General features: G+C 39.0%; 1 protein-coding gene across 2 annotated transcripts; it reads right to left on the bottom strand.

The window, feature by feature from the left end:
- Positions 1-5,064: 5,064 nt before the first annotated feature.
- On the bottom strand, positions 5,065-15,515 carry LOC121396939 (protein kinase C delta type-like). 2 transcript variants are annotated; one of them, XR_005963272.1, is made up of 11 exons: positions 15,210-15,515; positions 12,739-13,277; positions 11,051-11,163; positions 10,699-10,866; positions 9,433-9,524; positions 8,571-8,633; positions 7,392-7,530; positions 7,087-7,278; positions 6,869-6,997; positions 5,654-5,977; positions 5,065-5,397 (listed from the first exon to the last, which is right to left on the bottom strand). XR_005963272.1 is itself a non-coding variant. In XM_041572597.1 (10 exons), exons 2-10 carry the CDS (start codon positions 13,157-13,159, stop codon positions 5,864-5,866), a joined length of 1,431 nt encoding a protein of 476 aa, XP_041428531.1. In that variant the 5' UTR covers positions 13,160-13,277; positions 15,210-15,515; the 3' UTR covers positions 5,065-5,863. The 2 variants fall into 2 exon arrangements, 1 of the variants encoding a protein (XP_041428531.1); XM_041572597.1 differs by having other exon boundaries at positions 5,065-5,977.
- Positions 15,516-16,843: the final 1,328 nt, after the last annotated feature.

Raw genomic sequence — 16,843 nt, 5'->3', positions numbered from 1 at the left:
AATATCAACCTCTACATCATACTAAAAGTTACCTCAAAGATGAACAACCCCTTTAACCCCAGACGGTGCATTAACATCACTAAATAAGACAGATGAAGGGTATATTAACCCAAGACTTGGTAGTATAATCACGAATAATATGGGTATTTACCCCAGAAGTGCCAGTGTAGTTATTACAGAAAACGTATAATCGGCATATTAACCCCAGGCAGTGCATAACAGCATTGTAGAAATGGCCAATGAGCACTCCTTTAACCCAAGACAAGCCAGAAAGATCACTGCAAAAATGGCCAATGAGCACTCCATTCATTTCAGACATACCAGAAGGATCAATGCAGAAATTGATAGACTGAAAACATTACCTCACACTTGCACAAGAGACTATCAACACCAGAGATCTTTTCCCCAAAGTCCTATGCTCTCCTAGGCTCTCTTTCTCTATCTGTCCAGTATCACTCCTATTCATCATATGGTCGTCATTCAAAATGGGAATCTAGCAATCCGTTCACAGTCCGCAGTTTCAAATTTGAAAGACAAGGACAAAGCTGAACTTAAAAGCAAAAAATTAAAAACAGCTTTCAAAGGTTGATTAACTTGATGTGGGTTTAAGCTTTAAGCAATATTTGTTTGTGCCTCTCTTAGCTCATAATAATATTCCAGATATATCAAAATATAAATAATGTAAATATGGAAAATCCAATCATTCTCAAATCTAATCTACTATGACTTTAGGTTAGGACTCTATCTGCTGCTTTTGGGGCCACTACTATAAGCCATAAGCCATGGGCCTGCTTTCCTTTAAAAATACACAGTAGGATACATACAGATAAACTTGCATTTTTATCACTTTTATTGAAACGACGAGCAGAAAAGGATATTGGATAATAAAACCCTCAAGGCAGATCAGGCCCTGGATAGGTTTTGAGAAATGTTACCTATACACCTCAGTTACACTTGTCATCAAAAGCAGCAGTAATTCATTGTAGGACGTGTACAGTAGAATAAGGGATGACAGACTGCACTAATAAAATCGGGACTGTCCCACAAAAACATTAATATAAAGATATAAAAGGGAACAGATAAAAAAGAGGAGGAAGAGAAGTGGAAAAACAAGCTCTTTGGAGAAAAGAAGGGAATACACAAATGAGGATTAAAGGAAAAAAGTGTAGAACAAAGTGAATTGAGAAAGGGAAACAATTGGGGGAAGTCTGCAGAGAAAGGGAGAAAAGAAAAGAAGAGCAATAAGGTGGAGAAGAGGGGAGCAGAGCGAGGGAAGGGGAGAATCACAGCAAAAGAGGAGAGTTGGGGGAACTATCCAATCCCAAGAATCACCAGTCACTGTGTGATTTAAACTGGAGCATTAGGATTCCTGCACCTTGCAGGGAATGCTGGATGGTACAACAAGGTTACTGCAATGGCAAGCAGGGCAAACCATAAAAAACACCAGGCCCCATACTACTCTGATATTAGTCCCCCAGGGTGTCCCAATTATGAATGCATTCCTCACCTGAGCCACTGCATGGAGGGCCCTGCCAACATGTAGAATAGGGCCCCTATGAAAGAACTGCCCTCAAATACACAACTCCGACACACCCCAGACATGTCTGTTATATAAAAAAAACCCAAACAATTACACCTCACCTCTCTTTATCAAGCCCCCACTAATCACACTTTCATGTCTTTTGCATCTCTTCTTCCACAGGACCCCTGACTGCTGTAACCAATGACGGTGTCCCCTGGTTCTTAACAGTTTATAGTATGTCGTATTTGAGCTGGGCAAACACAACAATGTATGGTTTTCACACAATTGGGTTTGCTGATCAATAACCCAGTTAGCAATAAACCCGGATTTCCATTGTATTGGCTTTCAGATGATAGACTTTTAAGAGGGGGACACTATATAAGGGTATTTGCCAGTGGTCAGGGTTCTTTTGGGCAACAATAGGCATAATATAATTTAAATATAAAATGTCTATATCATCTTTAAACTTCAAACAAAGATTTGAATGTAACAAACTTTTCTGAGCCAGTTTTGTATCTCTTTCAGTTGCAAGGCTTGTGGCTGGACAGCCCAGTCTTTGGGAAATGTATGGGAGAATTCATGTCATACTGGAAAAAAAGTTTATGGTTCAATCAAAACTCTTTTTACTGGGCTGGGACATTTATCGTATGGAAAGGTGTAGAAAGTAAGCACACTGGCAAACAAGGCTGTTGTTGCAGGTTAACCCATTAAAAATTTTTGTAATGCAGAAGTGCAACGTTTCGGTGGCACACCCCTTGCTTGATAAAGGGGCGTGCCCCTTAACATTGCACTTCTGCATTAAAAAATTTTTTGCCACTCTCCATCCATTTCAATGTGATTTTTAAAGTATTTATCAATGGGAAAAAAAATGAAAATTCACCCTTTGATAAATATGCCTTTCAAAATGCAGGTGAAATGAGTGGCGAGTGGTGGAATTTCACTCTAGCGGACTGTGAAGATCTCTAACTTCACTCTTTGATAAATATACCCCAGTTTCTCCAGTATATGTTCACAGTCCTCCTTTCTTTTTCCCAAGTATAGCTTTTCTAATCTCCGCTCCTCTCCCTCTGATCTTGTCTGCAGCCTTCTCCATTCTGTCTGCCAGCGTCCTCTCCATGTGATTGATTCCACTGGTGTCTAGAAAGAAAAGCTACACAGGCTGGGGAGGATGGTTTGGAGCTGGTTAACTATTTACTATATTATTAAAGTGGCTGTTAACTTTTAGTATGATATAGAACGGGATATCCTTAGACAATTTGCAAGTGGTTTTCATTTTTTATGTTTGGATTTTGAGTTATTTAAATTTTTATTCAATAGATTTCCAGTTTGCTATTTCAGCAGTCGGGTTGCTAGGGTCCAAACTACCCTAGCAACCATGCAGTGATTTGGATAAGAGACTGGAATATGAGTAGTTGGGGGACCTGGATAGAAAGATGAGCAATAAAAAGTAGCAATATCCATAAATGTGTAGCTTTACTGAGCATTTGTTTGTTTAGAACATCCAGTGCACCCTATGAAATGGACAGCTTTGGAATCCTAAATTATATGATTCAGCCCATATATAAAACTAAAGCAGTAGCAAAACCATGGGGCGCAAACATTTGTTCTACGAAACTGGGGAGCTCTGTTTTACAGCACACGGGCATTACAGCAAGTACATTGATTTTCCTCTCAGAAAACCCAGAGATAATGCGGAAAGTGGGCAATTCAAGGGGGACATCAATGGGATATGGTTGTTGACCATTCAGGATAACCACATGCCTTATAAATACAACAGAACTTTATTTATATGTGGAGACCACATATGTGAATAAATTATAGCACTCAGCACAACCAACAATACTGCAGGCTTTCTTCTTAAAAGTGACATGTTTATTTTAATAAACTACCGATAGTTTGCTTTTGATTCTGATTAACTTACTCATCAGTTATGTCCCATGTGCCCCCCCCCTTTCAAGTTGCTGACTGACTAACAGGTTAGAGAGATACAATGGATAAAGTTATGATCTGGCTCTTATGTTAGACTTCCCTTCACTCCAGCCTTTACAGGTTAAATACATTTCTCTTTCTAGTACAACTGCTACTATAATGACACCCAGCCAGTTGGTTGAATTGGCACATGATATACATGTGAGCAGTAACGCCACGTCAAGGCTTCAACCAGGTTACTGTCCATTCACACACCTATTGCAGCAAATGGCTCACCCGATGACTTGCTGCAGTAGTTTCCTATCTGGCCAGGTAGTGGCTGATATAAGCCATCATGGGACCCCTCCTCCTCAGATCAGACTGGGAGGTGTAAGGAACAAAAAAGTTCCCCAATGAATAATCTACAATAACACACACACTTCCACACACCCACATCACTCATTCACTCACTATTTTTCTCTGTGGCAAATCCCATGGTCAGTGAGACTGGGATTCCACTCCCCTCTGCTTTGCTAACTATATAATTCCCTCCAGTAGTTCCCTATCCAATATGGAATTACGATTAGATATGTGATCTGGCTCCTATCAGTGGATTATGGACACTGTTAGTAATGGAGGGTGAGCGTATCCTTCAGGTTTAATCTAGATGATCCAGAGGAAGGCAAAAAACCCATCTGTAGCCATCTCCAATTTGCTTCAGATGGGGGAAAATTCCTTCCTGACTCCAAAACGGCAATCGGACCAGTCCCTGGATCAACTTTCTAAAGACTATTAATACCAGCAGCCTTTTATTATCTAAAAGGCCTGGTTATGGGGGATGAAGATTATGATGGGCCTAATTATTTTGCCTAATATAAGATTCATGGCAGGGAGGGGAAGGAGGGAGTTGTGGCTAGGCAGCATTTGGGGACCTACAGCTCTGCTTAGTCTACTCTTATTCCTTTAATCCTAAACCCTGAGCCTCCCTAAGCGTTACACCTTCACATTCACAACTCTAATGGTCTTATTTTTATTTTTAAAAATGGGCCTACAAGCTGCAGCTCCATCTGCTGCATTATTACTCCCTCCAATTGGCACAAGCACACAGGCGGCCTTGTATTGATTTTTCTACATTTTAATGGTGAACTAAACTAAATTTGCAGCCAATCAGAAGGTGTACTATGTTCATCTTCTAAATTGGTGCAATGGGGTTCCCTATTTGCATTCACACACCACTCATACCATTCAAACCTGCTGCAAATGTATTATCAGGATATAGCATCTCCCTTATCCCACATCATAATTCCCATATCCCCTTACTAAAACCTGTATAACACCCGTATTCCATATATCCCTTATTGTACATAGCTATTCTCTTATCCCTTTACTATAACCCTTATAGTACCCATATCCCATAATTATAAACATATATCCCTTATCCCGTATCACTACTGCCATATCCTGTATCCCTTGTCCCATAAACTTTACCCTTTTCCCACAAACTTTACCTTTAACCTATGTACTACAGACTACAGACAGGGGAAAGACAGGAGAGCATAAAAGAAAAGAAACAAACTATTGTAATATTCCTATTCCAATATAACATCCCACCCACACACCCTTTTTTTGCCTTAACTTATATTAAAGGTGAAAAACAAGGTTAGAGTAATATTTCTATTCCTATATAACATCCTATCTATAAAAAACAGTAAAAGAATGGGAGGGAAGTTGGAAAAGGAAGAAAACTTACTTAATGCCATACTTACCCCACTTAACTTACCCTATATAAAGAAACTGAAGTATACTGAACGGTGTTACTTAACAGTGCACTGGGTTTCCATAAGTGCGCTGTATGTTCAGTATACATTTTTACCCTTATCCAAGGGTCTGTTGGATTTCTCCATTCAGAAAGTCCGGCGTGCAGCTATTCCTTTTTTCTGGTGGGGCCTCCTATGATGTTTTGTGTGCTACAAAATACAAAAGAAAAGAGTACATTATTCATAGCATAACTCTGTATATTACTTTATAAATACTGTTTCTCTCCTTTCCCATGTAAAAAACTAATTTCTAGGAGTCTAAGGGCACAAAACACACTAGCAAGTTGCCCCAATCTTCTGAAAGCCCTATTAATACCTCAACATGTTTACTATCATGTATTACTCCTTCCATAAGTAATCCTTTCTCGTCTTTCCCATTTTAATGGACTTAGTTAATTTCACTTACCACTTTGACTCGAATTCTCTCTACTTTCTGTCAAGGATCCCATGTGGTGCTGGTATAATTGGCTGTACGGGCAGACACTTGTACACTTGCAGTAGACAGTAGATGGCAGATCTGATGTTCATTGATGGAATTGGCCATGGATGGTACATTGCCGTCATCACTTGCTGTACAGGCAGTTTGAGGTTAATCCACATGAGCACAGAAAATACTTTACTTCTGCCAATTCCAGTTGGAATCCACATCGGAGAAACCTTCCACTTTAGCTCTCTTAGATGTCTCAGCGCAGAATCCTGGATGAATTACTGGTAACTTATCTGCTGGTGGCTAAAAAAAGAAACAACACACTTTGTTGGATTATAATATATAATTTTAAGCATGGGTATAAAATAAATGATACAGTATGGTCACATATATTTGAATGAGATGTAGCTAAAAAAAAGGGTATTTAATTTAAAATTCTGTACTTCATGATTAAGAAGTTTTTTTACTACATGGTACAGGTATGGCATCCATTTTCCAGAAAACCCATTATCCAGAAATAATTTAATATTTTTCTCTTTAATAGTAAAACAGTCCCTTGTACTTTATTCTAACTAAAATACATTGAATCCTTATCAAAGGCAAAACAATCCTATTGGGTATAATGAATGTTTATATGCGTTTTTGGTAGACTTAATATATGGAAATCCAAATGATAAAAATACCCCTTATGCATAAAAACCCCAGCTCACAAACATTCTGGATAACAGACCCCATACCTGTATCAGGACAATTTGAGGAATGGGGTTATAACTATTTTTTTAACTCTTTCAGCTGCAAAGAAGAAAAATGTGATATTACAAGGTATATGGAGACTTGGTTCCTGCAAAAGCCAACTAACTTCCTATTACAGCTCTAATAAAGGAAAGAGCCTGTTAGTCTCCACAAACCTAGCCTTCCCATCTGTCAATGATGCAATAAGTATACATGTAGGTGTTGTGGAGGTACGAATGTAAGGGAAATACGTAACTCAGTAGCTTTTATTTATGTTATTACTTTTATTTATGTTATTAAGCCATCAAACCCCCCACTACTGAGGAATTTTTACAAAACTCAGCTTTTTTCTTCTTCAATCTGCCACCCCGACTATAGATGAATAAAAACAGAAATAAGCAGTGTACTGTAGGGTGAATAAAGGGAGAAGCCTCATGTTGCTTGGTGTAGCCATGTACTTACAATTTTGGGCTGGAAAGGTGTCTTTATTTTTCTATTTTCCAGCTCGCTCCAGTTGACTCTGGCATAGAATGAGTGCTCCCTGATGTTCCCATTTGCTCCTAAACGTTTGGTCTTGTTCATCTCCAGAAGCTATAAAAAAAAGATTATTTATCAGACTATAATAGATGTTAAGTCAGGCACCATCCAACAATAGAAGGGCTGTAATTGTTTCTACTTACCTTTGGCAGAAGGTCCCGCATTTCCTGGCTCATGTGACGTGGGTATTCAAGCTTTTTCTCCCTTATCTCAAACAGCTCCTGTGCAGAAACCAGTGATGGGGCAAATGGCTGTCTGCCAGTGGCCATTTCGTACATGATGACACCGAATGACCACCAGTCCACTCCAGCATTGTACTTCTCCAATGACAAAACCTTCAGAAAAAAAGGAGAACAAATTATCAAAGTTACAAAGATGTCCAAAGAAGAAAAAGACACAAAGATTTGAATGCCTCTGTGTATAAATGACATTAGAAAAGATTTCTGACCTCCGGTGCACGGTATCCAGGTGTTCCTGTCAATCCGCTGATCTTCTTTCCACCGAACACTCCCTCAACAGCGAGGCCGAAGTCACAGATTTTGATGTGCCCGTTGTTATCCACCAAGATATTTTCTGGCTTCAGATCTCTGCAACATAGGTGTTGGGAACAATTAACATTCTAGAATAAGTAGTTCTGTAAGTGATAGTCAGGGATAAGTAAGTAAATACACATTAAAAGATAACTGAAAACAGATATTTTTGGTATAGAACAACCTAAAAGCAACTAAGTTAAGAAGTAAGAAAAAGGAATGGATAATAAAGACAAAAAATAAGTGTTACAGTAAAGGCAGATTATACAGAGAGAAAGATGCATTGCTTGGTTAAAATGAAATGTAAAGTACAAAGAGCAATTTGTAGTGAGTCTGGACAGACAGTGTCACAGAGTCACTAAAATGAACTTTCACTAACTGATTGCACCAGATCAGGGCAGCCATCAGGGGGGGACAAGGGGGAGAGTTGTAGGGGGCCCCGGCCATGGCAAACTTACTTGACTAGCCGGGCACCCCATCTTTATGAGAGCTGCTGACTTCGGGAAGGCATGGACGTTTAAGGGGCCCTGGCCACCAATTTTCTTATAATGTGTGGGGGTAGGGCCCTGGCCACCAATTTTTTTCTCATGTGGGGTCCTAACCACCAATATTTTTTAATGGGGGGGGGCCCTGGCCAGAAATGCTTCTTTATGGGGGGCCCTGACCACCAATATCTTTTTATTTTTTATTAACATGTCGGAACCTTAGCCACCAATTTATTTTTTGTTTTTTTACTGTATGGTGGGGGCGGACCTGTGGGGTGAGGAAGGCGGACATGTAGGTGGAGCTTGCAGTGGGCGCAGCCCAGGGGGCCCAGGAAATGTTGTTGTATGGGGCCCTGTGATTTCTGATGGCGGTCCTGCACCAGATACCAGAGGTGGAAACATTACTGTTAGATTGTGAACTAATAGGGAAAAATCTTGCCCGTGAGGGAAGGGGGTGACACTTTGCTGTACATTTACGTGCCTGCAAAGTTACAGTAAGTATCTCAAGGAAACTTGAACAAATGCTATAAAAATGTTAACTATATCATGCTAACAGTGAATAAAAATGGAAAGTAGACATTACTCAATATTCTAGAGAAGAAATTTACTGACCGATGGATGATGCCATTGGAGTGAAGGTACTGTAGGGCTATCACCATCTCTGCAGTGTAGAACCTGCAAAAAAAAGAAAAATTATAAGTAAACAAGCTAAATTCCATAGGGCTAACTATCGAATAGACACCACCTAGTGAATTAAACTTTTTCTTGTCCTTCAATGCAATTCAGTGGTGCGGTGGTTCTGCTGCTGTGCACACACCTTCCTTATTCATCATCATCATCATTTATTTATATAGCGCTGTCAAGATACGCAGTGCTTTATTCAGGCAAAGGCCCAAGAACCAATACACAGCTGTGCATGAATTTACATGAAGGACATTTCCAACAAATTCTGCATTTCTATTTTATTATCTACAGATGTAATGTTGTGATTCCCGAACCTGCAATAAAATGTTTATATAAAAACAAATATTTAAATTAGATTTTCTTGCCCTCTAGTGGTGCCCTGGTTCTGCTGCTGTGCACACTAGGGATGTAGCGAACCGCCGCCGATGTGTTCGCGAACGCCGTTCGCGAACACCGGCAAAATTTGCGAACTGTTCGCGAACTGTTCGCGAACTTCGATCATCCGAAAATCGTTCGATTCGAACGATCGAAGGATTTTAATCGTTCGATCGAACGATTTTCGTTCGAATCGAACGAAAATCGTTCGATTTTAGCGATCGAATGGTCGAATGGGCGACCGATTTTGACGCGAACGCATATTGGCGAACGTCGCGCGACGTTCGCGAACTTGCGGCGGACGCGAACAGTCGAAGTTCGCGCGAACTAGTTCGCCGGCGAACAGTTCGCTACATCCCTAGTGCACACATCTTTTTTTTATTCCTCAATCTATAGTAAGAATCTTATCACTTACTGGATGTTCTTCATTGGTAGACTTCCTTGATCTTCAATCACTTTGTACAGTGTTCCTCCACCGGCATATTCGAGCACGAAGAAGGCATGCAGCTGGTTAGACAAATGAAGAATTGGTGAGACATAGGAATACATGGCACAGAACTGAACAGCAAGGAATGTGAATTGGGGACTAAATAGTTATCAGAGGTGTTTTCCTTCATTCATTAGGCTCTGCTCTCCATTATGTATCTATTCTCATATTGTTAATTCAAAATGGATATAGTATTAGGACCTGGGAATTCATTGGGGCAGGTGAGTTGCCTGAGTAGGCCTTATACACAAAGGGAGCCCTGGAAGCCGATGCCACTAGTATTTTAGCACAATGCAAATATGAAACAAGAGTGAACAGATGCAAGTAGCTCTGAGAATAGAATTTTAATAGAAGCTGCTTTTGCACTAATAACTATCCAAGGAAACCTCATAACATTGTATGTGGGTGTCTTCTCTCTCTGTGTATTTCTACAGACAGAAAAAATGTCAAGTGTTTTTTGATTGCAGTTGCAAGAAGGATGAGGAAAAGATATTTCTGCATTTTGTGAACTATGAGTACCACAACTTGAGCACCAGCTGTGTGCCTAGTGATACTGGATCTGCTTTCAAACCAGAAATTAACTTTTCCTACTGACTAACAACACATAGGGATATATTTATCAAAGAGTGAAGTTAAAGATCACCACAGTCCGCTAGAGTGAAATACCGCATCTCTCCATTCATTTCTATTGGATTTTTAAAGGTGTATTTATGAAAGGGTGAAATACTTTAAAAATCCCATAGAAATGAATGGAGAGAGGCACTATTTCACGCTAGCAGACTGTGGTGATCTCTAACTTCCCTCTTTGATACATATATCCCCATCTGTCAATATATAACAGCCCCACATGAGTACAATGAAATAGAAGATATGGCTGCCCTGCATATTGCACTATATTGTGAAACCCAGTTTTGAAAGGCTAACAACTGCAAAACATGATGAAAAATTATAACTTTTTTCACATGTAGCTGCAGTTATAATACTAGATTTAATGGATCTGGAAATATTGCAGAAGCTCTTTCAGAGAGCAAAGAGTAACCCAAGGTAACCTAGAAAATAATCTAGGTTTATAAAGCTTGGGGAGTGACAGGATTGTAAATAAGATGAGCACTGGATAAGTTTTGTGCATTAGGTTGGCCTTAGGAAGTAAAACCATTAATGAAACAGATTATGTATCAAAACAGTGTTCTGTACCTCGGACTGGAATGTGGCATGAGAATGGCAAAGAAAGGGGCATCCTCTGGCGATCTTCAAGAGTCGGGCCTCCTTCATGATGCAAGTAAAGTTGCCCTTGCTGGGTTGTTTGGGCACCTTCTTAATTGCCACAAGTTGTTTCTTTGATGTATATGATGCCAACATCACCTAAGAGCAAAGAGATGAAATATTACAGAGTGTCTTGAATGCTGCTAACATCATGAATGACAGATAATAGAGTCAATCAGAATGTTAAAGACATTGCCAAGTGCTTGATTTTACTTCATGTTTTCTGTACAGATTTATAAAAGATAACAAAAGAGATTTCTATATTGGGAGTCCCCACACTCACCTGTCCAAACATGCCTTCTCCTAGCTCTCGGTGGAATTTGTAACTCTGTATGTCCAGGGGGGCTGGCCTTTTCTCATCCACGTGGGATTTCTTCGGTGCACTTCCACTTCCACCTTGTGGGATCAAACAAATTCAGTCAAATCCCATATCAAAACATATTATGAATTGTATATTTTACTAAATATATCTATGTATCTCTATAACAATGTAGCTAAGAAAGCACCCACATTCAGAGAAAAAACTCTTTATCTTTATTATTTGTGAGCATTCTTAACATTAAGGGGTTATTAATCAATAACGAATAAACCCACAACTGAAGTGTTTTTAATTTATGAAAAAACTACAATATGTAAAGAACTTGAATAAATCAATTTCGGGTGAAAACTCTGAATACTCAAATTAATCGAGTTTACAGTAAAAAAAAAACTAGAATCATTCGAATTAATTAAGTTTTTGAGCGAAACCCACCAAAAAAAAACCCTATTTCCTGCTTCGGGGTATACTAAATCTCGAAATCTTTGTTTTTTTGGTAAAAACTACCCTCAAAACCTTTAATACATAACCCCCTAAGTGTAAGAGGGATTTTATTAGGCCTTTGGGGTTTCCTATTTTCCCTAATCGTCTTTGGCAAAAACTAAAACATCTAACTGTAAATATAAGTCATTTTAACAAAGCAAAGGGATGGATTTGTAGAAACCCCAACCCATCAGCAGGACAAAGATCCCACCAATGGGGGCAGTTAATTAACTATAATAACTCTATCAAAAGCACTGCATATCTTGACAGCGCTATATAAATAAATAAATGATGATGATGATGATCAAAACGACAGTTGGGCATCAGTGGCAGTTGACAACCAACAGTTCACCCAGGAGAATCATGTGACTAGCAGCAGTGAGACATACAACCAGCAGCAGTAACATGTGCCATTAGCAAAAATTTAGTCTTACAATCACTGACACCAGGAATCAGAGGAATGTTTAAATTTCAGGGTAGATAGAGGCAAATAAAAATAAGAAAACTCATTATGTAATCTACAACATACTAAGATTTTCATTTAGATTGTAAGCTTTTTTTGGACAGGGCCCGCTTTACCTCTTGTATTGGCTCTTGGTTGATTTTGTATATATTCTTGTATGCTTAGTATACACCCAGTGATTGTACAGCACTGCAAAATATGTTGGTGCTTTATGAATATGTGTAATAAACTGTAAAGTAAACGTTTAAACATTCAGTGAGAGCCACAAGAGCTTTCCTGTATAAAGAAGGTGGGTGGGCATTCTGTAAATAAATATAAAAATGTATGTCTAAGGGCAATGGCATGAGGGATTTTGGGCTTTGTCCATTGAATACAAAGTGGTGCCTGTAGGTGTGACAAGGCTACAGGACCTTCTAGGGGTAGAAGTGGAGCTGGCCTGGAAGGAGGAGATGGTTTGCATTGTTGGGATTTTTAATAAAACAGTTAAGTGTAAGAGGGATTTTTTTAGGCCTTTGGGGATTCCTATTTTCCCTAATAATCTTTGGCAAAAACTAAAAACACCTAACTGTAAATATAAGCCTTCTAAAAATCTATAGACTTGAACAAAGCAGAGGGATGGATTTGTGGAAACTATAATGACTCTATATTAAAAAATTAGAAGTAGATATAACAGAAAATGAATACTAAAGTAATATGTTTTTCCCCTTACCTTCCAACGGATCTTCTGGGCTCCTTGGTCTTTTCCTCTTGTCCTGCTCCTTCCTTTTTCTGCTGCTCGGAAGAATTTCAAGATCTTCTAAGCCGGTTTTCTTACTGCTTTCAGTTTTTTCATCTTGCTTTCTCTTCTTGCTCTCAGGTTTACTGGTCTCATCTGAGAGCATTTCCTTTTTCTTCTTTGCTTGATCTTCTTTAATCCTTTTTCTTTTCTTCTTCTCATCTTCAGGGTGTTTCTTCCCTACACTGATAAGTTTTTTATTCTCAGTGTCACTCTTCTTACTTTCTTTATTGTACTTGGTCTTCTGTGCTACATTCTGATTCTTGGCTTTCTTCTTTGTCTTCTTGCAGCATTTATCCTGTGAAGGTTCTCTCTCTTCTGGAGTCAGACTCCTCTTTTTCCTCTTCCTCTTCATCTTCACCTTCCTTCTTATTCTCCTTTTATTGTAATTATGTGTCTTTTATCCAAAATTTTCTTCGTTTTTAGCAATCGCTGTGGCACTCTCTTTCTCTTGCTCCCTCTCTCTCCACCGTCTAAAAGACAGTTGGGCATCAGTGGCAGTTGACAACCAACAGTCTACCCAGGAGAATCATGTGACTAGCAGCAGTGAGACATGCAACCAGTGGCAGTAGCATGAGCCATTAGCACAAATCGAGTCTTATAATCACTGACACCAGGAATCGGAGGAATGTTTAATTTTCAGAGTAGATGGAGGCAAATAATAAGAAAACTGATAATTTAGTTTCATTATGTCCATCTACAACATACTGACATTTCCATTTAGATTGTAAGCTCTTTGGACAGGGCCCGCTTTACTTCTAATATTGGCTCTTAGTTGATTTTGTATATATTTTGTATATATTCTTGTATGCTTAATGTATACACCCATTGATCGTACAGCACTGTGAAATATGTTGGTGCTTTGTAAATATGTGTAATAAACTATAAGGTAAACTTTTAAACATTCATGGAGAGTCACAAGACTGTTCCTGTTTAAAGAAGATAGGTGGGCATTCTGTAAATAAATATAAAAATTTTCTAAGGCCAATGGCATGAGGGATTTTGGGCTTGTCCATTGCAATTTTAGTAGCCTGTGAAACACTGTCTATCAAGAGAGGTGCTGCCAGAAATGGGGCAGCATTTTCGATAGATCAAGTGGTGTGTCTGGCTTAACTGGGTATGACTAAAACTAGGGTATGTCCTAAATTGTTTTGATTTGAGGGAATCAAATGTTGAGGTAGTGTAGTGTTGCACTCACATATCAGCACATTGTGTGTGTGTGTATGTGTGTTTATGTTTCTTCCTGTGGGTATAGAGTTGGTAAGTAAAAATAAACTGGACAGAACGGTAGAAACGCTTGCAGTGAAAATAAAACAAACATTTTTCATAATATTGCAGGGTGTTCAAACCACAGGATTCAAACTGTTTATAGATCACAGGTCCCAGCATTCTCTGATCCTCCAAAGGGATCAGGGACTCCATTAAAAAATCAACAATGATTGTAAAGTGCCATGAATCACAAAACCCATAACTCTATATAAATATAATACACATACTAACACAAGTTACAGCTGCTACTTCATTAATTTATTATGTAAGTACAAATACTGCCAGCAAACCACCCTGCCTGATGGTACTCTGGGCTTGCAGCTAATGCAGCCGGAGAAAAGGTTCCACTCAAAAATTTCTCACCAGATATGTTTTACACTGCCACTTTGCCCTGGAAAATCTGATCCCTTAAAGGAGCCACCACGTCAAGGTAGACTCTTTAAGTAATTACCTACTCTAATCTAAATTGCACCTAGTTAACATTTTAGCACTTCTAATGTACAAATAAGAGCGATTTGGTTAAAAAATAACCAGTCCTAATAAAGTTAATGGGAGGTGGAGATTTGTTGCCTGCTGAAAATCTGAACTAACGATGGGCACAAACTCCTGAAAATCCCTTCCTCATCTCTCACTGGATTTCAATGGAGATCTAGCTGAACTGCAGAAATAAATATTTATATATATATATATATATATATATATATATATATATATATATATATATATATAGTCAACTACAAGAGGTCCTCTGCACTCAACCCATTATCAATATATATAATATTGTCTTAAATATATTGATAATGGGTTGAGTGCAGAGGACCTCTTGTAGTTGACTATATGTATTTTGTGGTCACACCCTCATTGCACCCCCGCCTAATGGTTTTAAAAAATAGTGGTGAGCACAACTTTCCCTTGTTATATATATATACACACACATTAGCATTTTCCCATGTTAAGTCAGTCTGCTGCTAACAATGTGTTTTACATGCAGCAATCCATGACCCCAACAATTAAAAAAAAAAACTTTGGTGGCCAGGGCCCCTACTAAAACAACATTAGTGGCCAGGGCCACTGCTAAAATGAAACTGGTTGCCAGGGGTTTAAAAAAAAAAAAATTAATGTTCACTGGAGCTTACCCTAAAAGTGTTTCTTTCCTGTGGTGTCTTCTCCTTCTTCAGTGGTCCTCTTCCTCCTCCTCAGCTTCTTTGTCTCAACCACCTTCCGTCAACCTTAGATTAACTGCGAGTCTGCGACCTCTACATTTGTTTAATGTAGCAATCCATTATTATCCATTTTCCATATGGAAATCTCACAATGCTAAACTATGACAACATGCCAGCTGTCATTGGTTTGCTTTTCATGATTTCCTCTCCTACACCGACTTTAACCATACATCAACTGTAACTCTTCCCTCTGATATAAATACTAGACTAACAGTAGATTCTATTTATATATATATATATATATATATATATACAATGATTCAATAATATGCTCTATCATGCCAATGATTCAATTATATGCTCTATCATGCCAAATTGAAACTGCTTACAATCCAAGTGCTTCATATGAAAGGTGAAGTTGGTCTTAAAATTACCTTTCAGTACAACAGACTTGATATTCAGAAACAAATTGCAATTGGTCTTCTGTTTATCTTTTTTTTAAAGTTTCTGTCCTGTACCACTCCTATTCCTCATGCGGTCCTTGAATTGATTTGGGTTAAAGCTTTCAGTATTTGTTTGTGCCTCACTTAGCTCATGACAATATTACAAATCTATGAAAATATAAATATTGTAAAGATTGCAAAATATAAGTAGTCATGCTTGCCATGGACCCACTTTCCTTTACAAATACATGGTAGGATACATACTGATAAGCTCCAATGTTAAATCACTTTTATTGACATGGCATTATCCCCACTGCTGCTATAGGCATTGTCTCAAAGTCCCTTCCCATAGACTATTATTAACTGTTCCTATAGGCACCATCTCTCCCTGCTATCCCACAGTCACAGTACATTCCCAGAGACTATTATCCCCACTGTTATTATAGACCCCATTTCTCCCTACAACACCTGCTATTCCACAGTCACACAGTCCCTTCCCAGAGACTATTATCTCCAATGCTATTATAGACACCATATCTCCCTACTATACCTGCTATCCCACAGTCACAGTCTCTTCCCAGAGACTATTATCCCCACTGTTACCACCTCTCCCTACTATACTGCTATCCACAGCCACAGTCCCTTCCCAGAGTCTATTATCCCCACTGCTACTATAGGCACCATCTCTCCCTACTATACTTGCTATCCCACAGCCACAATCCCTTTCCAGAGACTATTATCCCACTGCTACTATAGGCACCATCTCTCCTATACCTGCTATCCCACAGCCACAGTGCTTTCCCGGAGGATATTTGCACACAGAGAATCCCAACAGCATCATTGAGTTTGTGGGCTCCCCCTGCAGAGGAACTTTCAGCCCCCCCCCCCCCCCCCCGCGAGGAGGAAATAGAAAGAAAGGAGATAATGTGAATTGAGAGAACCAAAGAAAAGAGCATGTGACAAAGGTGCATAAACTGAAGGGAAAAAACAGAAAATAATGAAGCAAAGAGCAAGTGGAAACAGAAAGCATTATAGATAACATTTAGAAGATAAAAGACAAAAGGCAGGATGGCACTGTGGCAATTACATGGATAATACCCCTTGGATTTCATAGCAAGATGGCATATAGGCACATCCATGTATAGTACCCCCCAGAATTCGTAG

This window comes from Xenopus laevis, chromosome 8L, assembly GCF_017654675.1.
Source record: "Xenopus laevis strain J_2021 chromosome 8L, Xenopus_laevis_v10.1, whole genome shotgun sequence".
NCBI classification, from domain to species: domain Eukaryota; kingdom Metazoa; phylum Chordata; class Amphibia; order Anura; family Pipidae; genus Xenopus; species Xenopus laevis.
Note: the sequence above shows the minus strand (reverse complement) of the source record. Positions and strands in the feature narration are given on the sequence as shown.